Source organism: Carcharhinus amblyrhynchos, chromosome 23, assembly GCF_965287045.1.
Source record: "Carcharhinus amblyrhynchos chromosome 23, sCarAmb.v2.hapA, whole genome shotgun sequence".
In the NCBI taxonomy this organism is placed as follows: Eukaryota; Metazoa; Chordata; class Chondrichthyes; order Carcharhiniformes; family Carcharhinidae; genus Carcharhinus; species Carcharhinus amblyrhynchos.
This window is the reverse complement of record NC_137346.1, coordinates 12773424-12801411: the sequence shown is the minus strand read 5'-3', so window position 1 is coordinate 12801411 and position 27988 is coordinate 12773424. Positions and strand designations below refer to the sequence as shown.

General features: G+C 46.1%; 1 protein-coding gene across 4 annotated transcripts in view; it reads left to right on the top strand.

The window, feature by feature from the left end:
- cluha (CLUH binding protein of NUMT mRNA a) overlaps positions 1-27988 on the top strand; it is a 97129-nt gene that overhangs the window by 30703 nt on the left and 38438 nt on the right. For 3 of the 4 annotated variants that reach the window (XM_080210367.1, XM_080210369.1, XM_080210366.1), the window contains exons 3-12: positions 5892-6063; positions 8455-8598; positions 9961-10088; positions 12567-12721; positions 15622-15747; positions 19452-19599; positions 22608-22700; positions 23530-24224; positions 25962-26185; positions 26602-26706. In XM_080210367.1, the coding sequence (XP_080066493.1) occupies positions 5892-6063; positions 8455-8598; positions 9961-10088; positions 12567-12721; positions 15622-15747; positions 19452-19599; positions 22608-22700; positions 23530-24224; positions 25962-26185; positions 26602-26706 (1990 nt within the window). The remainder of the gene's footprint in view (positions 1-5891; positions 6064-8454; positions 8599-9960; positions 10089-12566; positions 12722-15621; positions 15748-19451; positions 19600-22607; positions 22701-23529; positions 24225-25961; positions 26186-26601; positions 26707-27988) is intronic. The other variant, XM_080210368.1, reaches the window with a different exon arrangement.

The following is a 27988-nucleotide window of genomic DNA, read 5'->3' as shown; positions in this document are numbered from 1 at the left end:
AAGTATTGTTTCTTGCGCGTTATACAGACAAAGCATACCAGTCATAGAGAAGGAAAGGAGAGAGTGCAGAATGTAGTGTTACAGTCATAGCTAGGGTATAGAGAAAGATCAACTTAATACGAGGTAGGTCTGTTCAAAAGTCTGATGGCAGCAGAGAAGAAGCTGTTCTTGAGTCGGTTGGTACGTGACATCAAACTTTTGTATCTTTTTCCTGACGGAAGAAGGTGGAAAAGAGAATGTCCAGGGTTCGTGGGGTCCTTTAATTATGTTGGCTGTTTTGCCAAACCAGCAGGAAGTGTAGACAGAATCATCGGTTGGGAGGTGGTTTATGTGATGGATTGGGCTACATTCACGGTCTGTTGTAGTCTCTTATAGTCTTGGGCAGAGCAAGCCTTACTTAGGTATGATAGCACCAGAACAAATGCTTTCTATGGTGCATCTGTAAAAGTTGCTGAGAGTCGTAGCTGACATGCCAAATTTCTTTAGTCTTTTGAGAAAGTAGAAACATTTGTGGGCCTTTGTCTTGATGTTCTGTGTTGATGAGGATATGGACTAGGGACCACGATGTAATCTTCAGGTAAAGTGAGTTTAGAGGAAATGGAGGGATGGGGGAGGTAATTTAAACAAGGGAGCAGAGATGTAATTGAGTCCCCATAATTAAGTCATGCATTCTACCTTTATTTTTATATTCCAACATAAATTCCTTCATTCATATTCTGGGGACCCGGGTTCAAATCTCACCACAGCAGATGGTGGAATTTGAATTCAATTTAAAAAATCTGAATTAAGAATCCACTGATGCCTGTGAAACCATTTTCAATTGTCAGAAAAGCCCATTTGGTTCGCTAACGCCCTTTAGGGAAGGAACTCTGCCTGCTCTGGCCTACATGTGACTCCAGAGCCACAGCAACGTGGTTGTCTCTCAACTGTCCTCAGGCAACGAGGGATGGGCAATAAATTCTGGCCAACCAGCGACACCCATGTCCAATGAATAAAAATAAAATCATATTTGCAGTGGAAACCACCATGTAAATTTGTCATGCTGCAGTTGCACCCTCCTACCAGTGGAGGCACTCATTGTAATCGTGGATCTTGGAATTATGATGGATAGAATTGAACAGGAACCTGAGAATTTTCACTAATGCACAGAATGTTTTCCTGTCAGTCATTTCAACAGTGCTTGTGGGATCTGCTTTAATTACTGTTATAATTTCCCACAAAGCTGGCACTTCAAAATAATTCTATGTGAAATGCATCTGGGCGCAGCACAAAAAGCTATGAAAATACAATATTTATTTATTTTGGACCATGCGAAGTCTTTGCATTTTGGGAAAAAGACCATTTTGGATGGCTGGACTATCCAAATTACACAGTAAACAATCAAAGAACTCTCACTCTTAGGTTGTCTGCCGCTCTGTTTTTAATAGAAATATAGAATATTACAGCACAGTACAGGCCCTTCGGCCCTCAATGTTGTGCCGAGCTATGTCCAATCCCAAGATCAAGTATCCCCTCCCTATAATTCTGGAGTGCTCCATGTGCCTATCCAATAACTGCTTGAAAGTTCCTAAAATGCCTGACTCCACTATCACAGCAGGCAGTCTATTCCACATGCCAACCACTCTGAGTAAAGAATCTACCTCTGACATCCCCCCTATATCTCCCACATGAACCTTATAGTTATGCCCCCTAGTAACAGCTACATCCACCAGAGGAAATAGTCTCTGCACGTCCATTCTATCAATCCTTCTCGTCATCTTACAAGCCTCTGTTAAGTCGCCTCTCATCCTCCTCCGCTCCAAAGAGAAAAGCCCCAACTCCCTCAACCTTTCCCCATAAGACCTACCCTCCAAACCAGGCAGCACCCTGGTAAATCTCCTCTGCACTCTCTCCAATGCTTCCACATCCTCCTTATAATGAGGTGACCAGAACTGAACACAATATTCCAAATGTGGTCTCACCAACGTCCGGTTTTTGTCTTCCTCTCCCTGTTTACACTAATTCAGAAGGTAGCTCAGTTATTAACTTCCAGGCACCATACTCTAAGGAGAATATCGCAGCCTTATTTATTATTGTCACATATAGGCTTACATTAACACTGTGATGTTAGCCAGACCAACATCTGACGAGTTCAGTATAAAAGCAAAATACTGCGGATGCTGGAATCCGAAACGCAAACCAGAAATGCCGGAAATCTCAGCAGGTCTGGCAGCCTCTGTGGAGAGAGAATAGAGCCAATGTTTCGAGTCTGGATGACTCTTCGACAGAGCTGAAGAAGAAGAAAATAGGACAGGTTTTATACTGTAGGGGTACTGTAATTGATAGGAGTGGTATAGACAAAAAGACAAAGGGAATGTAAATGGTTAAGTGATTATCCATCACATCGACACAGTAGGTTCTGGAAAAGTGACTGGCACGTTTGCCTGCAAAACAAGTGCCTGTATTTTCAAAAATGATTAATTATGAAGCGATTTCGGGCATCCAGAGGATTTTAAAAGCTGTGTACGTAGGTGTGCGTTTCAGCCTTTCCTTACCAGACCAAGCAATCCCGCTTACGTTGCAAGAACATCAGGGAAAGCTAAATGGGGGGAGTTCCGAGGGTGTTGTTTGTGGGAGTGGGTCTTCAGACGGCGACACCTGATTGTGTTGGGATTCGCAGACCCAAGCTCACACCTTTTGCAGGGTGTTTCCTCGGCTTCCGCTTGGCGTCTCCCTGGAGAACATGTGAAGGAGCAACACAGCAGATGCTGCTGATACAGCTCTTGAAACGACTCAGTGACGTTGGCAAAGGCTTTGGGGAGAATGCAACGGCACAAAAAGATCATGACGGAAAGAATCCCCGTCTGAAGAAAGGGAAAAAAGAAAAAAGACAGTGCCTTGGTTATTATGTTGTACCCATGCTATCCTGGTATGGACTCAGTGGGCTGAATGGTCTCCTCCTGCACTGCGTTGGCATAAGAAACGGAAGTGTAAAATCCCTTAGAGTCTGAAGCTGCCATCAATTAGAATCGTGCCTTTTTATTTTTACTAATAAAAGAAATAATTTATTAGGGTCACTATTGTTTCACTACTGCAGTGAAGTTACTATGAAAATCCCCTAGTCACCACACTCCAGCGCTGCTTCGGGTCAAGGCACCTAACCAGCACATCTTTCAGACTGTGGGAGGAAACCCACACAGACAGTGTGAGAACGTGCTAACTCTGCACAGACAGTGACCCAGGCCGGGAATTGAACCTGGGTCCCTGGTGTAGTGAGGCAGCAGTGCTAACCACCATGCTACCCCATTTTAAATTTTACCCATCGTGCACTATTCCTTCCTGACTTGCAGCTCCCTGGGCATGGCTCAAGTGGTAGTTTCTGCAAAGCTTGGTGTTGAGAATCTCAATGGACTATTGACTGCAAAGAGCATCACTGCATTTTCAGAGCAGGAACTCTTTTTTTTTCTTAATTATAAACTCATTCTCCCTCCACAATACAGGCCCATGAAGGCTAATTTCAGCACCCATACTGCATGTGTGGCTGAGATCAGATAACTTTGGTGCTGGCTATAGCAGAGTGGTTAGAAATCTTGACTCTGGATCACAAAATTCCTGGGTTCAAATCCCATTGGCGAGACATTTCTTTATTGTTTCATGGGATGTGGACATCACTGGCAAGGCCAGCATTTGTAGCCCATCCCTAATTTCCCTTGAACTGAATAGTTTGCTGGGCCACCTCAGTGGGCAGTTGAGAGGAAACCATATTGCTGTGACTCTGGAGCCACTTCCAGACCAGACCAGCGAAGAACAGCAGATTTCCTTCCCTAAAGGGCATTAGTAAGCCAGATGGGTTTTTGCAACACTCAGTGATAGTTTTGTGGCCAGATTACTGACACTAGCTTCCGATTGCAGATTTTTATTAGCATGAATTTAAATTCCACCACCTGTTGTGGTGGGATTTGGGCCGATGCCGCAGAGCTTTTAGTCTGGGCCTCGGGATTACTGCTACACCACCTTTTGGATCTGATGTGGAACCAATCTGCCTTATCAAGTGGACATAATAGAATATAGAACATACATCCCATGCAACATACAGCACAAGAGTAGGCCCTTCGGCCCACAATGTTGTGCTGAACATGACGCCAAATTAAACCAATCCCTTCTGCCTGTCCATATCCCTTTATTCCTTGCATATTCATTGCTTATCTAAAAGCTCCTTAAATGTGTCTATCGCATCTGTCTCCACCACCACCCCTGGCGGTGCATTCCAGGCACCTACCACTTTACAAAAAAAAACTTGCCCCTCACATCTCTCTCACCTTAAGTTCATGCCCCCGAGTATTAGGGAAAATGCTTTTTCAAAAAAAAATTTGGAAAAACCATGTTTCAAAGAAGGGCAAGGAAGTTTTCCCCTGTGTCCCGGCCAATATTTATTCCTCAATCGAGATCAGCAAAATATCTGGTCATTATCATGCTGCTATTTGTGGGTGCTTGCTGTGCATGGGTCTCCCGCCCACCACCCTCATAGTATAAGTACCTGCTGATTCTCTTTGCTGTCAGTTCTGATGAAGGGTCAGAAACATTGGCTCTATTCTCTCTCCACAGAGGCTGTCAGACCTGCTGAGATTTTCCAACATTTTCTGTTTTTGTTTCAGATTCCAGTATCCGCAGTAATATGCCTTCGTCTTAATGTAAGCCTAGTTGTGACACTAATAAATAAATGTAACTTTATAAAAAAGAAAGTGAATTTCTGCTGATGCAAGTCAGATACCCCGTCCCTTGCTTTCTTTGCTCCTCCTTCCTGCTCTCTCCTCAACGTTGTGTGGGATAAACTTCCACATTCCTCGTACACACACAAGGGAGTGTTTAAATTGGGCTGAGCTACATCCTCAAGGTTGGAGCTGGACAGGACTGGATCCACCTTGATATTTTCTGCTTTGAACAGGCATGTGCGTATATCAGGGACAGCTCTGTAAGCATTCCTGTCCCTGCACATGAAGGACAAAATCTCCAACAAATATCGGGAACGAATTCAGCTTCTGTGATCTTGAAAATTAACACATATGGAGCTCAACTCCAGAGGGACCTGACGGGAAATTGGGCTAAACTGGTGCAATTTATTCTCTGGCTCCTTCTTGCCCCCAGCATGCCAGGAAAAGGCAACTGACTTTATTCCAGCTAACAAAATGATTACAAGTGGTGCGGAAGCCAGGCCGCCAATTGATTTTATTTATTATTATCACGTATTAAGATACAGGGCAAAGCATTGTTTCTTGCGTGCTACACAGACAAAGCATACTGTACATAGAGAAGGAAAGGAGAGAGTGCAGAATGTGGTGTTACAGTCATAGCCAGGGTGTAGAGAAAGATCAACTTAGTGTGAGATAGATCGATTCAAAAGTCTGATGGCAACAGGGAAGAAGCTGTTCTCGAGTTGGTTGGTCCATGACCTCAGACTTTTGTATCTTTCCTGACAAAAGAAGGTGGAAGAGATGCGTGGGTGCGTGGGGTCCTTGATTATGCTGGTTGCTTTGTCGAGTCAGTGGATGGGAGGCTGGTTTGCATGATGGATTGTGCTACATTCATGACCTTTTGTAGTTTGCTGTGGTCTTGGGCAGAGCAGGAGCCACACCAAGCTGTGATACATCTGGAAAGGATGTTTTCTGTGATGCATCTGGTGAGAGTCGTAGCTGACATGCCAGATTTCCTTAGTCTCTTAAGAAAGCAGAGGTGTTGGTGGACTTTCTTAACTATAGCATCAACGTGGAGGGACCAGGGCAGGTTGCTGATGATCTGGACATCTAGAAACTTGAAGCTATTGTGAGACAGTGGTTCTGTGACACGTGTGGGAATGTTACACGATACTGAAGGTGGTTTTATTTTTCCTACTTGTGTTCCTTTTTTGGTTCCAGGTTTCTCCCCAGGAGATGGTGCAGGAAATCCATCAGGTCCTTATGGACAGGGAGGACACGTGCCATCGGACATGCTTCTCTCTACAGCTGGATGGGAATGTTCTGGACAACTTCTCTGAACTCAAATCCATTGAAGGCCTACAGGAAGGCTCCAATCTGAAAGTAGTAGAAGGTATTGTTGGACTCTCCCACTCCTTGTCCTTTTCCAGAGTCAGAATGTGCAGTTTGTCGCCTCCCTCACTTCTCTGTCCTATCATCTTTAGATTTTTTTGAAATTGAAGCTTTATATCATCTTAATGGTTACTTTCTGATTTATCTTAATATGTTCAATCTTGGTCTCCTGTTCAAAGGGCCTTCGATCTTCATCTTTAGTTGTTTTCCTCTTGTGAGACAATCTAAAACAAGAGGTCACAGGTATAGGCTGAGAGGCGGTAGATTTAACACTGAGGTGAGGAGGAACTACTTCACACAAAGGGTGGTGAATTTGTGGAACTTGCTGCCCCATAGCGCGGTCGAGTCTGAATCATTGAATGGCTTCAAGGACGAGATGGATATATTTCTAATAAAAAAGGGCTGTGGGAAACAGGTGGGGAGGTGGATTTGAGACCAGGGATATATCAGCCATGATCTGATTGAATGGCTGAATTTGCCTGTCTCTGCTCCTAATTCCTATGTTGTGAATTAGTCCTTTTTTTTTTTATTCATTCATGTGACATGGTTGTCGCTAGCTGACCAGCATTTATTGCCCATCCCTAGTTGCTCTTGGAGAGCAGTTGAGTGTCAACCACATTGCTGTGGATCTGGAGTCACATGTAGGCCAGACCAGGTAATGCCGGCAGATTTCCTTCCCTAAAGGACATTAGTGAACCAGATGGGTTTTTTTCAACAATTGACAATGGTTTCATGGTCATCAGTAGATTCTTAATTACAGATGTTTTTATTATTGAATTCAAATTCCACCATCTGCTTTGGCGGGATTTGAACCTGGGACCCCAGAATTTTGGCTGAGTTTCTGGATTAATAGTCTAGCGATAATATCATTAGACCATCGCCTCCCTCATGCCCAATTTCAGAATCAAGCCTAATCAGATGTGTTGTGCTCACTGTCCCTTCAGCCAGTTGTTTCTGATCAACTCAGAGATCGATCATGTTGACAGAGAAAAAGATCCATGGGATGACCTTTTCATTGAGACGTATAAGATGATGAATGGGATGGACAGGATAGAGGTGGAGAGACTCTTCCCGCTCAAAAAAGACAGTAGGACTAGGGGGCACAGCCTCAAGATAAAGGGGAGGCGGTTTAGAACGGAGTTGAGGAGGAACTTCTTCACTCAAAGGGTGGTGAATCTCTGGAATTCTCTGCCCGTTGAAGTGGTGGAGGCTGCCTCGCTAAATATTTTTAAGAAGCGGGTTGATGGGCTCTTGATAAGAGAGGGGATTAAGGGTTATGGGGAGAGGGCGGGAAAGTGGAACTGAGCCACGACAGATCAGCCATGATCTTATTGAATGGCGGGGCAGGCTCGAAGGGCTAGATGGCCTACTCCTGCTCTTATTTCTTATGTTCTCTTCCTGCCTCGACCGATCCTGTTGCCTATCTTAAGGCTCCGAGCCTGCTAAACATCTCACTGGACCAGCTCCCTGTAGTTCCGAGGATCTTAGCAACACCTCTCTAACTCCACATAACTTCTTCCCTCCACTAGGGGTTGTCTCGATTACAGGCTGTAGGCTACACCTGCCCAGTGAGCCCCAGCTGAATCAATTGAATTTGGTTTTCTAGTCATCGTTTCCTGGTTTGTTCTTATTGAAATTTGTAGGTGTGGAGGTTTGAAAAGACCCATTCCTTTCGTTGTGTTGCCTCACTGGTGAATAAGCCTTGCAGACGATCCCAAGATCCATTTTTTAAGAAGTTTGTTTGTTAGTGTCACAAGTAGGCTTACATTCACAAGGCAATGAAGTTACTGTGAAAATCCACCTAGTCGCCACACTAGGGTGCCTGTTCGGGTACACTGGGGCAGAATTTAGCATGGCCAATGCACCTAATTAGCTCGTCTTTCGGACTCTGGAAGGAAACTGGAGCATCCGGAGGAAACCCACGCAGATGCAGGGAGAATGTGCAGAGTCTGCACAGAGGGTGACCCAAACCGGGAATCGAACCCGAGTCTCTGGCACTGTGAGGCAGCAGTACTAACACTGTGTCGCCGTATTGCTCCCGAGTACGAGGTGTATTGAGAAAACACAAGTGAAACGTGGACGTATCAGCTCGGCAGGGAGGTGGCTGAACTATGTTTTTAGACTGATTGAGTTCAGTTCTTCTTTTCAAATCATAGTGAACGTGCAAAATGATCTTCCTCTTCAAGCAGTGGAGGGAAATGTCTTGGAATCAACTGTTGGGTGCTACAGTGAAATAAGGCAAGGGTGTGTTAGGATATCCCTGGATTGATGAAGGGCAATGGGCTGAATGGCCTTTTCCCATCCATCACTATCTTGTCACCAGCTGTATTGAATTTGAGTTGGGTTGAAGGGGGTTAATCACTTTTTTGGTTTTTTTGGTGTATTCCCAAAGAGCCTTACACCGTCCGAGAAGCTCGAATCCACGTGCGACATATCCGAGACCTTCTGAAGAGTTTGGATCCCTCTGATTCCTACAATGGTGTAGACTGCAATTCCTTGTCATTCCTCAGCATGTTCACGGAGGGCGATTTGGGAGGTAAGAAGAGAGCCGGACAGTGATAAAATGGTGAAGGGTTTGTGTGTGTGTGTGTGTGTGTGCGCGCGCGCGTCCCTCCTTCTTCCCCCGAGGTGGCAAGCTGGGCAGTGAGCAAATCACTACGGCAAACCTGGGAATTTTGACTCAAGCTTTGGGATTCCATTTTCTGTGAAAACTTCAATCCTTAACCGTGGTGGAAAAATTAAACGCGTTTTATTGACGCTGCCTCTGTTTGACTACGTTCCTATTGCTCAGTATTACGGATGGTCTCATTCTTTGACGCAGGCCGGCAGTGACGGTGCAGACACTGTGAATGTGTCCACTGCGGTTTCACTGCCAGCAAAGGCAACCTAAATATCGACATGGCGATGCCGGAGTTAGACTGGAGTGGGCACAGTCGCACAACACCTGGTTAAAATCCAACAGGTCTGCTCACCTGATGAAGGAGCAGAGCTCCGAAGGCTTGTGATTCCAAATAGACCTGTTTGACTTTAACCTGGTGCTGAGAGACTTCTCACGCACCCTGGACCTGGAAACCTGTCACCCGTGCGATCGAAGTTCCTGCTGCTGATGGCAATCCAGTCATCTCCCCCACCCCCTCACCACCCAACCACTACCCCCCTAATCCCACCACCCACCCATTTTACAGGAAGTGTGCGCAGGCACCAGATTATCATTGGGGTATGCAATGCTGTTGAGTAACCTGGTGCCATTGGCGGTCGGGAGCTGCTGGTGAGTAATGGCTGCTTTGGTGAGGTAATGGAGAATGATGCTTGGAGAGGTACAGTCAAGAAACACGGTCAGGGCAGGAGAAAATTGACAAAGCTTTTTTCAAAAAAAAAATGAATTTCTCGTGACAAAAGTTCATGCTGAAATGTGTAGTGACCGCTGGTGTATTTTTAACAATTTCTCCTGAACTGTTGACCGTGATTTATGATTACATTGAGGGGGAGGGAAGCCAGCCCTGACCTGCATTGTCCAGCTGTTAAAGCCAAGTACAGATGTTTAGTTTCTGCGGTTGGAGTTTGACAGCTGTGACAGAAAGTGAGTCTCAAAAGGCAGTGTGGTTGGGGGCAGCGGGGGGGGGAGGCAGAAGAATGGGGGGAGAAACAAAGATTTCCTATCTGCAAATGAATTGTGGATTGAATTGCCTGTTCTGGGAGTTCTTTTCACAATGATTTTTTTTCCTCCAATATGAAATAATCCTGGTCCATTTATTAACTAATCCATCAGTTATGTTCTGCAGTGACCAGGTCACTGAGGGTAAAGGTAGCCCTCGGGTAAAGTGGATGTTAAGGTTTCTGATGAAGAGGCCGAGCGCCACTGATTTCTGACTGCAATTTTCTAAACATTGCTTTTCAGACACCGGGAAGCGTAAAAGGAAAGGCTCAGAGTTGGAGCAAATTGACTGCACGCCCCCAGAGCACATCCTTCCCGGAAGCAAGGATCGTCCTCTGCTCTTCCTCCAGCCACAGACCAAGGATGTAAAGGTAAAAGCGAAATGTTGCCAGAAATGCGGAAATTGGAATGGAAAATGCCTGAAATACTCAGCAGGTCAGGTACCGTCTGAGAGAGACACGGTGTGAACGTTTCATAGAATTATCGAATCCCTACAGTGCAGAAAGAAGGAGGGCATTCAGCCCAGCAAGTCTGTACCAACCACAATCCCACTTAGGCCCTATTCTCATAACCCCATACCTATACCCTGTTAATCCCCTTGACACTAAGGGGCAATTTAGCATGGCCAATCCACCTAACCAGCACACCTTTGGACTGTGGAGGAAACCGATGCAGAGAACGTGCAAACTCCACACAGACAGTGATCCGAGCCAGGAATCGAACTCGGGTCCCTGGTGCTGTGAGATAGCAGTGCTAACCACCGTGCCGCCCTAACGTTAGCTCTATTATGGCTCTAGGATGGACATGTTTGCAATCCTGAGGGGTATGGACAGGGTAGATAGTGAGAAACTGCTCCCTCCCAGGAGACCATCAAGAACTAGAGCACACAGATTCAAAATAATGGACAAGGGAGTAAAAGTGACGTAAGGAGAAGAATTTTCACCCAGAGGATGGTTGGAGGCTGGAACAAATTTCGAGAGGAGGCTGGAGGCACAATGGCACAGTGGTTAGCACTGCTGCCTCACAGCGCCAGGCACCCAGGTTCAAATCCAGCCTTGGGTGACTGTCGTGTGGAGTCTGCTTGTTCTCCCCATGTCGGCATGGGTTTCCTCTGGGTGCTCCAGCTTCCTCCCACACTCCAAAGATGTGCGGGTCAGGTTCATTCAGTAAGAATCTCACAACACCAGGTTAAAATCCAATAGGTTTATTTGGTATCACGAGCTTTCAGAGCACTGCTCCTTCCTCAGGCGAGTGGAGAGTTGGGCTCACAAACAGGGCGTATATAAACACAAACTCAATTGCAAGATAATGGTAATCAAGTCTTTACAGGTACGGACAATGCAAGTGGAGAGAGGGATAATCACAGGTTAAAGAGGTGTGAATTGTCTCCAACCAGGGTGCTGGGTAGGATTTTGCAAGCCCAGGCCAAATGGTGCGGGGTTACAAGGTAGTGTGATATGAACCCAAGGTCCCGGTTGAGGCCATCTTCATGTGTGTGGAACTTGGCTATCAGTTTCTGCTTGGCGATTTAGGTTGATTGGCCATGCTAAATTGTGTCGGGGGATTAGCAGAGTAATTATGTAGAGTTACAGGAATGTGGCCAGGGTGGGATTGTGGATGATGAAGACTCAATGGGCCGAATGGCCTCCCTCTGCATGGTAGGGATTCTATTGATTGTGAGCCAATTGTGGATTTGTGAGGATAGAGGTACGTGGGGTAAGATAAGGGCTGTGGGGTTTTGGAGAAGCTGAAGTTTGGGGAGGAAGGCAAGTTGTCCAGGACAGCGGTGAAACATTCAAGTCTGAAGGTGCCAAAGACATTGAGAGTTTCAGAAGGGAATCTGCACCAGGGATGTAGATGCTGAATATTGTGCCAGTTGAGAATGATGGTCTTTGAAGAGGATGTGGAATCGAAAGCTGAGCCTGGGGTTCGGATGGAACCGAGGGGGGAGTTTTTCTATCCCACCCACCACGGGAATCGTAGCGGGCGAGACCATGTAAAGGTCTGTTGATCTCGGGTGAGATTGTCCAGTTTTGGAGCAAGCGTGGCCAGAAAATCCTACCCCGAGAATCCGGGAAAACACCTGGGGTGGTAGGTAGGTGAGGGAAGGGGTGGAATTAATGACCAGCTTTCAGTGGAGGTCCAAGACAATGGACATCCGCCTCCTCGATGGCCGACTGGCGGAGGTTGTGACTTATCCGTGGCTGGCTGTTGGGCGTGTGGTCGCTCAGGAAGAGGAGGAGCCCCAGGGGTAAATCCAGGGATGGGAAATGAAGACCTTGCTGCACAGTGGTCAGAGCTGATCCAACTGAGAGCACTTCCGCCAGTCTGGGCGCTGAAGACCAGGGTGGCACGGTCGACTATCAGATGGTGCAGAGAAGATGAATGTACTGTGGTCACAGAGGACCAAATCTTCTCAAGTTTTTGGTTAGAGCTGTTTTGATGCAGTGGGAATATTTGATGTAGAAATACTGCCTTCTGACAGCAGATTACACTCCGTATGGTAGATTACAAGCTTTATGTGATATGCTAAAGATGTGCAGCTTAGGTGGATTGACCATGTTAAATTGCCCCTTAGTGTCAGGGGGATTAGCTAGGGTAAATGCATGAGGTTAAGTGGGATAGGGCCTGGGTGTGAATGTTGGTGCAGGCTCGATGGGCTGAATGGCCTCCTTCTGCACTGTAGGAGTTCTGTGATTCGCTGAAATCATTCTGACATTGTCTGCATCACTGCACAGTTGATGGTCCCCTCCCCAACCTTGTTGCAAAGGCTTGATGCAAGGCACTATGTAAATACATGTCCAGTTCAGGAATTGTGTTTTTTAATTCATTTCTCTCCCTTTCCACAGCCTCTGCAGTGCCTGAAAGTGTTAACTATGAGTGGCTGGAACCCTCCACCAGGGAACCGGAAGATGCACGGTGATCTGATGTATCTGTACGTAGTTACCATGGAGGATCGACATGTTAGCATCACTGCTTCCACCCGAGGTTTCTATGTGAATCAGTAAGTTGTGTGTGTGTGCGTGCGTTACCATGCTGGCTTCATTATGGATTTATTTATCTCATCCTCCCTTTGTTCTTTCTTGCGAGGAAAGTGGCACAGTGGTTCTTACTGCTGCCTCTCAGCGCCAGGGACCTGGATTCAATACCGGCCTCGGGTGATTGTCTGTGTGGAGTTTGCATATCCTTCCCATGTCTGCGTGGGTTTCCTTTGGGTGCTCCCATTTCCTCCTGCACTCCAAAGATGGATTGGCCATGGTAATCATAGAAATCCTACAGTGCAGGAGGAGGCCATTCTTCTCATCGAGTCTGCACTGACAGCAATCCCACCCAGGCCCTATCCCTGTAATCCCGCATATTTACCCAGCTAATCCCTCTAACCTGCACATCCTGGGACACTAAGGAGCAATTTAGCATGGCCAATGCATCTAACCCACACATCTTTAGACTGTCCCTTTAGTGTCCCAAGATGTGTAGGTTAGATGGATTAGCCATGGGAAATATGTGGGATTGCAGGATAGGGCAGGGGATTGGGCCTGAGTAAGATGCTCTTTTGGGATTCAGTGCAGACTCGATGGGCCGAATGGCCGCCTCCTGCACTATGGGGATTCTGTGATAATGCATCTCATTCCCATAGTTAAACGAGTGAAATTGGAAACTTGCCCCATTGAGAAGATTTCCCTATGTGTGGCTTGATTGCAAAAAAAAAAGAACTTGCAGACTGATCTGATCTATATTTGCTTTCTGCTACCCACCTAGCCCCTTGATTTGCAGGAACAATTGCTGAGTGGATGGAAGAGTTTGCGTTTGTTGGCTGAACTGGCTGTGAAATTCAACTGAGTTCCCAGTCGGCAAGTTGCCACTCACTGTCCGCTCAAGTGAAAGGGAGTGAGTTGAGGAATTGGAAGACTTTGCTAACTGTAGATCTGGTGAGATCAAGGGGCCTCTGTCCCAGCTCCTGCACTATAACAGATTCACACAAGTTAACATGCACAACTAGCACATGCTCCAATCCTTCGCAAAATTGGGGCATGGCAGAAGGGTTTTGTCAGCAATTTCCCATATAATTACTGTACTGACTGTCATTCTAGTGGGTGCTGCACAACCTCCCATACTATATTTCTGGCACTCATAGATGAGAGGGGTGGGTCAATAGCTTGTGCCCACACTGGCAGAAGGTATGCAGCCGTGGCCCAGTCGCTATGGTCATCTGTCTTTTTATTTCATAATGTGGAGATGCTGGTGTTGGACTGGGGTGGGCACAGAAAGAAGTCTCTCAACACCAGGTTAAAGTCCAACAGGTTTATTTGGAATCATGAGCTTTCGGAGCGCTGCTTGCTCACTTGATGAAGGAGCAGCGCTCCAAAAGCTCGTGATTCCAAATAAACCTGTTGGACTTTAACCCGGTGTTGTGAGACTTCTTTTTATTTCATTGAATCCCTACAGTGCAAAAGGAGGCCTGTCAGCCCATTGGGTCAGCAAAAATCCCACCCAGGCCCCATCCCTGTAACCCTGCGTATTTACTGAGCTAGTGCCCCTCACAATAGGGGGCAATTTAGCATGGCCAATCGACCTAACTCTCATATCTTTGGACTGTGAGAGGAAACCCACATAGACACGGGAGAACATGCCAACTCCACACAGACAGTCACCCGAGGCTGGAAACGAACCTGGGTCCCCGGCGCTAACCATTTCCTTCCCTCCTTTCTCATCGCCTCCCTCCCCTCCACCCCTCCCCATTCCCCCTCTCCTTCCCTGTAAGAAAATGATTCACTGACCCTCGCTACCACTACGAGGCAGTTTGTGATTCTGATCTGACATTACTACTTTGGTTTCTTTTGTAAGCTCCTGAAAACACAAATTAGAACTCGTGAAATCATTGTACAATTTGAATACAAGGTCCCTGCAGGAGGAGCAAGTTTAAATGATCTCCTGCCTTTTGGCAGTTGGGTTCATGTTGGTTGTTGCGCATTGTTATCGTGGGAATGAGCACTGGGTGTGAGCTTGACAAAGGATATCTGGTAAAATGATCATGTAACACAAGCAAAACAATGCGCTGAGTCTTCTGGAGGAAACTGCGGCTGGATAACTCAGGTCCAAGAAATGTGTTCAAAGGAAAGCAATAGCCTAGTGGTACTATCGCTAGAGAGTTAATCTAGAAATTTAGCCAATGTTCTAGGAACCCAGGTTCGAATCCTGTCACAGCAGATGATGGAATTTGAATTTGGTAAAAATATCTGAAATTAAGATTCTACTGATGACAATGAAACCATTGTCTTGTGCTGGAAAAACCCATCTGGTTCACTAATGTCATCTGGGGAAGGAAATCAGCCGTCCTTACCTGGTCTGGCCTAAATGTGATTCCAGAGCCACAGCAATGTGGTTGACTCTCAACTGCCCTAGGGCAAATAGGGATGGGCAGCAAATAGGGATGGGCAACAAATGCTGGCCAGCCAGCGATGCCCATGTCCTAGGGCACAGTGGTTAGCACTGCTGCCTCACAGTGCCAGGAACCAGCCTTGGGTCACTCTCTGTGTGGAGTTGCACGTTCTCCCTGTATGGGTTTCCTCCGGGCGCTCCGGTTTCCTCCCACAGTCCAAAAATGTGCGGGTTAGGTGGATTGGCTATGCTAAATTGAGCTAGTATCAAGGGAGGATTAGCAGGGTGAATATGTGGGGTTATGGGGATAGGGCCTGGGAGGGATTGAAGTTGGTGCAGACTCGATGGGACAAATGGCGGCCTCCTGCACTGTAGAGATTCTGTGAACAAAACAAAATGCGTGGATGGATGTGTTGGATATAATCTTGCTCGAGTTAAATTCGCATGGTAATGCAAAATGCGTAACTTTATAAATGCAGTGTATTTTTGCCCTTGTAACAACGCTGGTTTTTGTACTCTGGACAGGTCGACAGCCTACAGCTTCAATCCCAAACCTGCAAACCCCAGCTTCCTCAGCCATTCCCTGGTGGAATTACTGAGCCAAATCAGTCCTATTTTCAAAAAGAACTTTGCTGCCTTACAAAAAAAGAGGTGAGAGTTGTGCCGCGACTGTGAGTTGTCTTTTTCTGTGTGTTCTTTTTCCTGAGACAGAATTAACTTGAGAAATACGTTTCTACTTCCCATCAAGTAACTGTGGTGGGCGGTGGGGGAGTTTGTATTGTTCTGATGATAAGTCATCTCAACCTGAAAGTTTAACTGTTTCCCTGCTGAGTTACTGCTGAGTTTTTCCAGTGCATTCATCATACTTTGTGTCTGTATTAGGGAAATAAAGCTTCTTTGGGTATGAAAACATCTGGGGTGGCATATTGATTGGCATTGCTGCCTACAGCGCCAGGGACCTGAGTTTGATTCCTGGCTTGGGTCACCATCCATGCGGAATTTGCACGTTCTCCCCATGTCTGCGTGGGTTTCCTTTGGGTGTTCCGGTTTCCTCCCGCAGTCTGAAAGACGTGCTGGTTAGGTGCTAAATTCTCCCTCAGTGTTACCCAAACAGGTGCTGGAGTGAGACGACTCGGGGATTTTCACTGTAACTTCATTGCAGTGTTAATGTCAGCCTACTTGTGACACAATAAATAAACTTTAAAACTTCCACCCTGTCTCTGTGGGGGGAGAAAAGCATAAATGTGGAAATACTCATTCAGCTTCTTGTTGCCACGTTGAGTGATTCATTTCCTCCACAATTCCAGTAAAGACTACAATTACAGCATGACGTCCAGTTTATTATTGTGGAGTTGACCAAGTGAAGCACATTACAGCAGAGCTAACATGGGGGAAGATAATGGGATCCTGGCTTTTGTGTGCAGCAGGGCGAATACAAAAATAAGAAGCTGGTGAATCTGCACAAGACATTGGTTAGGCCACAGTTAGAGTACAGTGTGGAGTTTTGCAAATTCCATTATAGTTGTTTAATGGTAATAGAGTAACATAAGGGTTTCGTAAGGGATTAACCCTGCTGTCTCACACCAAATCCTGTTTACTTTTCTCTCCTGGGATCACTGACCTACATTGTCTCCCAGTCAAGTAACACTTTGACTTTATGTGGGCGGCACAGTGATTAACGCTGCTGCCTCACAGCACCAGGGACCCGGGTCCAATTCTGGCTGCAGGTACTCAAGTTTCCTCCCATTATCCAAAGATGTGCTGGTTAGGTTGATTGACCGTGAAAAATTGACCCAAGTGTCAGGGGGAGTAACAGGGTAAATATGAGGGGTTACAGGAATAGGGCCAGGGTGGGACTGTGGTTGGTGCAGATATGATGGGCCGAATGGCCTCTTTCTGCTCTGCAGGGACTCCTATGATTCTATGAAAATTCCATACCTTGTTTTCACATCTCTCATGGCTTTGCTTCTCCCTATCTGTGTTATCTCCTCCAACCCCATAACCCTCGGACATCTGTGCTGCTCCAATTTTGGCCTCTTGAGCATTTCTGATTGAATGGTTCCACCTCAGCCTTCAGCTGTCTAGGCCCTAAGCCCTGGAATACCCTTCCTGAACTTCTACTTTTACTTCTTTAAAACGCTCATTAAAACCCAGCTCTGATTCAGCTGTTGGTCATCTGACCTAAAATTTCCTTCCAGATGTAGAAACATGTGAGTGTGTCCACTTTGGTAGGAGGAACAGATGGGAAGAGATTAGAAAGTGTAGATGTGACAAATGACCTGGTTTCCTCGTCCATAAGTCACTGAAAGCTAACATGCAGCTACAGCAAGCTATTAGGGAGGCTAATGAGATGTTGGCCTTTATCACAAGAGGGTTTGTGTACAGGGGTATTGAAGTCTTGCTTCAATTGTATAGAATCTTGGTTAGAACACACCATTGGAGTAGTATGTGCAGATAAAGTCCTTTCCCTTAGGAAGAATGTTATTGTAATTGAGGGAACGCAAAGAATGTTCACCCAGATTTGTTCCGGGGATGGTGGGACTGTCCTATGAAGAGAGATTGGGCAAACTGGGCCTGTATTCTCTAGAGTTTTGACAAATGAGAGATGGCCTTATTAAAACCTACAAAATCCTTAAAGATCGAGGCAGGGTAGATGTAGATGAGGGGCACAAGTTCAAAATAAGGGGGGAACCACTCAGAGCGAGATTTTTTTTTACCCCGTGTGTTGTGAGCCTTTGGAATTCTCTACCCTTGAGGCCTGTGGAACCTCGGGCATTACGTGTGCTTAAAGCAGAGATTGGTATTTAGATATCTGTCAGTGACGCAAAGGAATATGGGAATAATATGGACAAATAGCCTCGGTGGATGATCAGCCATAATGGTATTGAATGGCGGAGCAGGCTCAATGGGCTGAATGGCCTGCTCCTGCTCCTACGTCGTTCAGTGTCATATTCTCTGTTACGTTTCCGTGGAGTGATTTGGGATGTTTTATTATGTTAAAGGTACGGTATAAATGTAGGTTATTGTTAATTTGGACCATGTAGCACCTGCTTTTCAGGCACTGTGAGGCCTCAGAATGGCAGGCAGGAAGTGTGCACGCATTTACCACTAATCGTGCATCACCGGCGATATTGGGCAAAGAGAAGTGAGAGATGCTATTCACACACTCCAGAAACCGGTGTTCGATCAGCCATTCACACTGGCAAGTAAGGGACCTAAAGCCCTCCTCAGCCGTCTGTTGCACAATAGCTTTTCTGAGGCAGTCACTTTGAAACTACGTTTTACACAGGAATGCCATTATTTCCATCCACTCTAAATACAGAATTGGAAGTTATGCATTGAATTCTGAAGTACGCTGAAACTTCGTTTGGTCTTTAATCTGACGTACCTTAAGTGAAAGCTTAATTTGGAATTGTCGCTGGGTCAAAATCCTGACACTCCCTTCCTAACAGCACTGTGGGTGTACCTACACCACATGGACTGCAGTGGTTCAAGAAGGCAGCTCACTACCACCACCTCAAGGGCAATTTGGGATGGACAATAAATACTGGCCTAGCCAGTGACACCTGCACCTCATGGACAAATTATACACTCGAGGGTGATGATTAATGAATGAATTCTGGCACTTCTGTAACTTACGTTACTGTCTCAATTGTGTTGAATGTTAGTGAATTCCAGGCTGGTGTTACAGGGACCAGATCTTTATGCTGGAGAAATACAAAGCTGCAACATGCTTCTTACTCGGTGCAGTTCAGCTCTGCCTTACTCCCTCATGTTAAGCCTGGCAGCACTCTCCAGCATCTCACCGAAAGGATAGAGGGTATAGTCTTTATAGACCTAGAGCAGCATAATAAATTGTACTGGACAATAATGGCTGCAGGATTGCTGTGCCCCATGGAATTGGCTAAACCATGATCTAGAAAGTGCAGGCAGTGGCACAGTGGTTAGCACTGCTGCCTCACAACTGCAGGGACCCAGGTTCAATTCCAGCCTCGGGTCACTTGAATCTGTGTGGAGTTTGCACATTCTCCCCATGTCGGCATGGGATTCCTCCAGTTTCCTCCAAAGAAGTGTGGCTTAGATGAATTGGCCATACTAAATTGCCCCTTAGTGTCAGGACAATACTCAGGAATTAGCAGGGTAAATACTTGGGATTACGGGGATAGGGCCTGGATGGGATTGTTGTTGGTGCAGGCTTAATGGGCCGAATGGCCTCCTTCACAGTAGGGATTCTGAGAGTTCCATGATGCCTTTAAGATGAGCCTACTTGCTGTTTGGTGGGGCGTGTGTTGTGGTGGTACAATTAAAATAATTAAACTCTGCTTTACTGACCTGTGTGATCTTTTAATATGCAGGGTTCAGCGGCACCCGTTTGAAAGGATCGCCACTCCTTTCCAAGTGTACAGTTGGACTGCACCCACAGTGGAGCACGCCATGGATTGTGTCCGCGCAGAAGATGCATACACTTCACGCTTGGGCTATGAGGAGCATATACCAGGCCAGGTATTGTAGACTGATCTGTGCACTGTAACAAGGCACTGACAGTGACATTGGGTTCGAATCCCACCACGGCAGGTGGTGGAATTTGAATCGCATAAAATAAAAGTCTGGAATTACAAATCTACTCATGACCATGAAATCATTGTCGATTGTTGGAAAAACCCATCTGGTTCACTAATGTTCAGCCCTTTAGGGAAAGAAATCTGCCGTCCTTACCCGGTCTGGCCTACATGTGATTCCAGAGCCACAGCAATGTGGTTAGAATCATAGAAACCCTACAGTGCAGAATGAGGCCATTTGGCCCATTGAGTCTGTACTGACCACAATCCAGGTCCTACCCCCATAACCCTTCATATTTACCCACTAATCCCTCTAAACTACGCATCTCAGGATACCAAGGGGCAATTTTGGCACGGCCAATCAACCTAACCCGCACATCTTTAGACTGTGGAAGGAAACTGGAACACCATGAGGAAACCCATGCAGACACGAGGAGAATGTGCAAACTCCACACAGACAGTGACCCAAGCCGGGAATCAAACCCAGATCCCTGGAGCTGTGAAGTGGCAATGCTAACCACTGTGGTTGACTCTCAACTGCTCTTTGAATAAGGGCAACTAGGGATGGGCAATAAATTATGGCCAGCCAGGGATGCCCATGTCCCATGACTGAATAAAAAAGAAGCCAAACTCTGTCTCCTGTAGCTACTGTCTTTTAGTTATTTATTTGCCATTCAAATTGTTTTTGTGCTGTTGTGTGTCCCAGTCACCCTATGTGGAGATACAGCCTGCACCTGGATTGCTATCACACTGGTTTTGGTTCTGTTATCTACTCCTACTCTGCAGGAGGAAGGTCCTTGGCCTCTGTTCACACTAATGCTTAGATCAGCAGCCCAGTGAACCTTGACCCTGCACTGAGCGTCTCTCTGTTTAATAGCTCACTCATGTTGCCTGGCATTTAAAAGTCACCTTGTGACGGGTGTTCATTTCATTATCAAATATTCATCGTGGTGTCATTCCTGGTTTTTATTTCACCATAAATGTGACGGTTACTTTCTGAAGAGCACCATTTCAACATGAAGTTGTGTTCCAATGATCCTCTTACAACTCGGAAAATAAATATCGAAGAACAAAGAAAAGTACAGCACAGGAACAGGCCCTTTGGCCCTCCAAGCCTGTGCTGATCATGATGCCCCAACTAAATTTAAAAGAAACCCTCTGTCCTTATTTTGGTTCGTATCCCTCTATTTCCTCCCTATTCCAGTACCCATCCAGATGCCTCGTAAATGTTGCTAATGTTCCTGCTTCCCCCACATCCTCTGGCAGCATGTTCCAGAAACCCACCACTCTCTGTGTGAAAAACTCCTCCCGCTCTTCCCTCTCAAACTTTCCCCCCCTCACCTTGAACCTGTGCCCCCTTGTAATTGACACTTCCACCCTTGGAAAAAGCTCTGTCTATGCCTCTCATCATTTTGTAGACCTCTTACCAGATCTCCCCTCAGCTTCCGTATTTCCAGTGAAAACAATCGTAGTTCATTCAACCTCTCCTCATAGCCAACACCCTCGAGACCGCACCCTGGTGAACCTTCTTTGCACTCTCTCCAAAGCTTCCACGTCCTTCCGGTAGTGTGATGACCAGAACTGCATGTAATATTCCAAATGTGGCCTAACTAAGATTTTATATAACTGCAACATGTTGTCGGTTAATTTTTAATATTGAACATAGTTCCATAGTTAGGTTGATTGGCCATGCTAAGAAATTGCCCCTTAGTGTCAGGGATGCGTAGGTTAGAGGGATTAGTGGGTAAAATATGTGGGGATATGGGGATAGGGCCTGGGTGGGATTGTGTTTGGTGCAGACTCAATGGGCCGAAGGGCCTCTTTCTGCACTGTAGGATTCTATGATTCTATAAATTTGCACATTTTCAGCATCTGATGGTTTTATATTGACAAAGCTTTCTGAGTAAGAGAATCACACTGTCCTTTATGTACTGATAAAATCCCTACAATGTAGGAGACCATTTAGTCCATCAAGTCTGCACCGTCTCTCCTAAAGAGCATCTTACCCAGGCCCACTCCTTTGTCCTATCCCTGTGTATTTACCAAGGCCAGTCCACCTGAGCTGTACATCTTTGGAGTGAGAGGGGAGACCGGAGGAAACCCACACAGATATGGGGAGAATGTGCAAACTCCACACAGACAGTGACCCAAGCTGGGAATCAAACCCGGGTCCCTGACGCTGTGAGGCAGCCAGTGCTAACCATTGTGCCACCGTGCTGCCCTATGTACATGTGGAAAAACTGGAGGTGTTGCAGAGATCCTTGTGTTCAATCTCTTTTGCTGAGATTGTGTTTACAGCAAGGGTTAGGCTGCTACAGTTGACCTCAACACCACTGTGGAGCGAAGTGGAGGGCCATTGCCATCTGCCATAAAGAAAAAGGAATGCCATCTTCCAGCTTGGCTCAGTTAGTAGCACTCTCACTTAGAAGTCACAAGGATATGGACTCAAGTCCTACTACGAGCTGGAGTATGTAAAACTAGGCCAACCCTTCCGTACAGTACTGCTGTGCTATAGATAAGGTAGTAAACTGAGGCCAGGATTGAAATGATCCTATTCAGAAAAGAATGGAGTTCTCCTGGTGTCCTGAGCAACAGTCATTCCTTAGCCATGTGTGACACAACATTCTTGTGTTAATTGGCTGCTAACAGTTGCCTACGTCACAGCACTACACTTCAAACATGTATAACTCTTTGACTTTAATGCTTAGGGATGTCTGGAGGATGTAATACAATACTAAATATAATCTCTTATAAACAGAGCTTTCAATCCTCTAGCTACCCCATTCCCTTTTATCTAGTTCACTTCCAGGCCTCCCTGAATGTCTTTCTGATCAGAATGTGATTTTGCTTCACTCTGCTGGATTCTAATCAAATTCCAGTTTAAAGAAAACTATAAGTGAATGCTATCCTTTCCATGTACATTTTCTCACAATCTGTTCTGGGTGTCTCCAGACAAGGGATTGGAATGAAGAATTGCAAACAACCAGAGAGCTCCCACGCAAGAACCTTCCGGAAAGGCTTCTCCGCGAGCGCGCTATTTTCAAGGTAAAATGGTTTTTGTTCACAGTTCATATTCATTGGTGTGTATTGCTCTGCCACCCATCTCTGGGTTACTTTGACAAATATCAAAGCTTTTGTTCAATTCTCCCTCCATAGAATCATAAAATCCCTGCAGTGCAGAAGGAGGCCATTCGGCCCATCGAGTCTGCACCGACCACAATCCCTATTCCCTTAACGCCACAAATTTGCCCTGCTAATCCCCTAACACTAAGGGGCAATTTAGCATGGCCAATCCACCTAACCCGCACATCTCTGGACTGAGAGGGGAAACCGGATCACCCGGAGGAAACCCACGCAGAGAATGTGCAAACTCTGCACAGACAGTGACCGAGGCCGGAATTGAACCCTGACGCTATGAGGCAGCAGCGCTCACCACTGTGCCGCCGTGCCACCCGTCTGTGTACCTGCTGTTCAAAGTAATGGGAATGGTCATTTGTGAATAATGATAACCTGGGGTTCCATTTTGTGATGTGTCAATGTCTAGTATCTGGGTGAGGGTTCAAACTTGAATTTCTTCCAACTCCAGTGGTTAGCTGTCTCCCCGGCAAAACCGGATTGAATATTCAGAGGGAGAGAACTCTCTCTCCTGCAGTACCTGGAATCCCCGGGTCCCTCTGTACACCCAAGGGATCTGGGTGTACAGGCACACAGGTCACTGAAAGTGGCGCAGTGAGGCAGCAGTGCTAACCACTGCGCCACCGTGCTGTCCTAAGAACATTACTTACCTACCTCTATAATTTGGTCACCTGAAGGTGTCACCAGCAGTGACGACACTCACGTTCGCTGTATTTTCTTTTGCTTTTCCTTTCTAAAGGTGCACAGTGACTTTGCAGCAGCTGCTACCCGCGGTGCGATGGCCGTGATTGATGGAAATGTCATGGCCATCAATCCTGGGGAAGAAACCAAAATGCAGATGTTCATTTGGAACAACATCTTCTTCAGCTTGGGCTTTGACGTCCGTGACCATTACAAGGACTTTGGTGGCGACAATGCAGCCTACGTGGCTCCCACAAATGACCTGAATGGAGTCCGGGCCTACAACGCGGTGGATGTGGAAGGACTTTACACTCTGGGGACTGTGGTTGTGGACTACAGGGGTTACAGGGTGACTGCACAGTCGATCATTCCTGGCATTCTGGAGCGGGAGCAGGAACAGAGTGTGATATATGGGTCCATAGACTTTGGTAAAACAGTTGTCTCTCACCCCAAATACCTGGAGCTGTTGGAGAAGACAGCCAGACCCCTCAAAATTCAGAAGCACAACGTCCTTAACGACAAGAACGAGGAAGTGGAGCTCTGCTCCTCAGTCGAGTGCAAGGGCATCATTGGGAACGACAGTCGCCATTACATCTTGGACTTGCTGCGCACCTTCCCGCCAGACTTGAACTTCCTGCCTGTGGAAGGCGAGGAGCTCCCGGAGGAATGTAGCAAAATGGGCTTCCCCAAGGAACACAGGCACAGGCTGTCCTGTCTGAGGCAGGAGCTTATTGAGGCCTTCGTTGAGCACAGGTCAGTGCAGAATTACACAAGCATCCCCAAGCATGGGGTATGTTGGATCTCGGTTGAGGTGCTGTACGTCATAGAGGCATTTTGTTTCTCAGCTGCAGAGTGGCTGGTCGTATCTCCATCTCTTCGGTTTGGATAAAAGCCATGTCTATTGGCCCCTTGCTGACCCTGTTGCCCTCTTGCTGACCCCCCAGCCCCCCCACTGCTTAGCATTCACCTCACTGCTCACCATGTGATGCCATGTGATCACCACGTCAGGCTAAGTGTTTCCACCCCCCCCCCCCCCCCCCCACCAGCCCTTCAGCATCCCCCTACACACCCCGTCCCACCCCATGCATCTTCCCTACCAGCCCCTCTGCTCCCCCACTACTCCCTCTGCGCCCTCCAACACTTCCCTCCCTCCAACACACACACCTTCCCCACACCCCCACTGAAAATGGCCACCGGTATGTATGCACTCTGTAATCCTTGGGCACCCTGGTGTCTCCTAGTGGCTGCTCACAGCCCCAGGTCCGTGCTCGGAAATTAGTTCCCTCTGGGCTGATAGGTTGAGTGAAGCAGTAACTGTTCTCTGTAGAATGCTCTCACACAATCCATCGCAGTGCACAGTTAAATGGTTTGATCTGTCACACTCAAAAAGTCTGTATTTTCTGCATGTTTTGTTAAAAATTACCTGCTTGGGATAAAATGTAGTTCATTATTATCCAGAATCATGTGATCACCAAGTCAGGCTAACTTTTTAACTGGCCTATACTAGCCTTTGTTGACCTCCAAAATAAATCTTAGTTTCTGCATTTTTAGTGCGCTCCAAACCTCACACTGTGTTTGCATGATCTGAGGGAGTGTGACCCCCTCTCTATCTCTGGAATCTCCTCTAGCCCAACATCCCTCTGAGATATCTGCCCTCCTTTAATTCTGGTCCTTTAAGCAGCCCTGATATATGTAGCCCACTATTAGTGGCCATGACTCCCACTGCCAAGACCCCTCTTCTAAAGCTCTGGAATTCCCTCCCCAAACTCCTCTGCCTCTGCCATTCCTCCTTTAAGCTGCTCCATAACATTTCTGATCAAGCTTTTGTTCATTCCATAGTATTGCCGCATGTGGCTCACTGTCAAACTGCTCATAGCTTCAGTCAGTCCACATGACAGAAAGCGCCACTCCCTTATCTCAACATTTAATATTATAAGTAATCGTCAACATCTCCCATTCAGTTTTGCTATGTCAACTGTCACAGTGTAGCCGTGGGTTCCAGACACTTTGGCAGCTTTGTGGAGTCAGCTTCTGAAGTATCTGTCTCAAATCCATCTTAGATCGTAAGACCATAAGATATAAGAGCAGAATTAGGCCATTCGGCCCATCGAGTCTGCTCTGCCATTCAATCATGGCTGATATGATTCTCATCCCCATTCTCCTGCCTTCTCCCCATAACCATTGATCCCCTTATTGATCTAGAACCTATCTATCTCTGTCTTAAAGACACTCAATTACCTGGTCTCTGTGGCAATGAGTTCCACAGATTCACCACCCACCAGCTGAAGATATTCCACTTCGTCTCAATTTTAAAGGAGCGTTTCTCCACTCTGAGGTTGTGCCCTTGAGTTCTAGACTTGCTTGTAAACTTCTAATCCTCAACAGAAGGTTTGCCTCCCCATGGGTAAAGGGATTGGCAGTGTTGTTGATCATTGGCCATGAGCTTTGGAGTCTTTTCCAGTTTGTAACTCCCTTCCGCCTCCCTCACAGGTATCTTGTTTTTATGAAGCTGGCTGCCTTGCAGCTGATGCAGCAGAAGGCCAACAAGCAAGAGAAGGATTGCGCCGCTGTGACAGAGAATGGTAGCTCTTGTGTAACCAAGGCCGTGGAGAACAACAAAACTGTGTCAGAAGATGGTAAGGCTGAGGAAAACCTTTCTGGATTAGATCAAGCTAGAGATCTTGCAGAGTCCATTGCATCAGAAGACAGAGCAGGTATTGAATTGGAAGCAGTTCTCTTGAACGGCTGTGATCTCCTAATGGTTATGGTGGTGAATCTTTAATCAGGGTGGCATTGATTGCTTTCAAAACTAATTCTGTGGGTGAAATGTATTAATTCCTGGATTGCCCCCTCCACTCTGTAATTCAACATGCTTTCTGTCTAAAGGCTATGTTCCTGGGCTAATTTATCTAAATCTTTAGATCTTTTGGATGAAGCTGGTTATTGATCTTTGGGGCAATTAACACCCAATTTTCCACTCCCTTTCCCCCCTTCTAATAACATTCCTGAGATGCATGTTGGATTTTAAACTGGGTTGCTTTGTTGCCGTTCAGTGGAACAGTTGCTGCAGTTTCTTTTTTGATGTGACTTGTTCTTAGAATTACCTTTATCTTGTCTTCGATATTTACAGTTGACCCAAAGAGCAAGGAGGTTATTCTGAATGCCTACAAAGCAGTTGGTTCTGTCAGCAATACATCTTTTGACATTCGCTTCAACCCAGATATATTTTCACCAGGTATGTAAAGAGTTATAACACCTGTCTCTCATTGTGACTTTGTGCGACTATAGATTTCAGAGAAGTCGCACGTGACTGCTTTTTGAAACCAGATCAGAAACTCTTAAGATGTATTATGAAGTTAGTCTGAACACCAACTGTTTTTGACATTTCTGTGAGCATAACTTGTTCTGCCCTGGATGTGATTCAGTTGACATACTAGGAAGCTTTTATTAAAACAAACTTTATTTAACAGCAGAGTTAAAATATAACAAAAAGAATTAGCTTAACTTTTAAACATGAAGAGCTTTAGTTTTTTTGCTGCTAGCTATTTCTATTAGTTCCAATTTAAGCAATATCCCCACGGACATAAGCTCCTCTTCAGAATCAATTAAGAAGACATACAGGCATACAAGAATTCCCAATCCTCTAGCCTTTTACCCCCTCTGGACAGAGATGCAGAGAGACACCCATCTTCTGACTCTCAGACAGCAGCCTCCAGAGGAAAACCTGTCCTCACACAGCAGAACTCTGGTGAGAAAGGGGGGGGGGAGAAAATACCTCTTGCCTTTTGCAGCCCTCTGAAGAGCAATACCTATTTTTTAGCAGGTCCCAGAAAGAGAGAGGAAAAAAAGCTGCTACTTGTTTCCAAATTCGAGCTGCTTTACTTCCTGTCTGTAAACCTAGCCCTGGCTAGTCACATGATTTTCTTGTCAATCAACCTCATCAAATCCTACCCTGACACCTCAGGGAACAGCGCTAAGAATAGCAATAATGCTTTAGGCCATGTTAAAGCAAACATTCCAATAGTTAGGAGCAATTCACCTTCTGCAGAATTAGCATCTGAGCTGCTGGCTGTAGACAGTCAGCATTGTAATCAGCTGAGGTATAAGACTGTCCCTTCAGAAGAAACATTATAAATGCATTTCTTAAAGGCACAGTATCGTCACACTACAATTAAGGGAGTGTAGAGAAGGTTTACCAGGCTGATTCCTGTGATGGTAGGTCTGTCATATGAGGAGAGACTAAGCCGGTTGGGATTATATTCGCTGGAGTTTAGAAGAGTGAAAGGGGATCTCATAGAAACTTATAAAATTCTGACTGGGTTAGACAGGGTAGATTCAGAAAGAATGTTCCCGATTGTGGGGGAATCCAGAATCAGGAGTCATAGTTTGAAGATAAGGGGTAAATCTTTTAGGACTGAGGTGAGGAGAAATTTCTTCACTCAGAGGGTGGTGAATGTGTGGAATTCACTACCACAGAAAGTAGTTGAGGCCAAAGCATTATGTAATTTCAAGAAGAA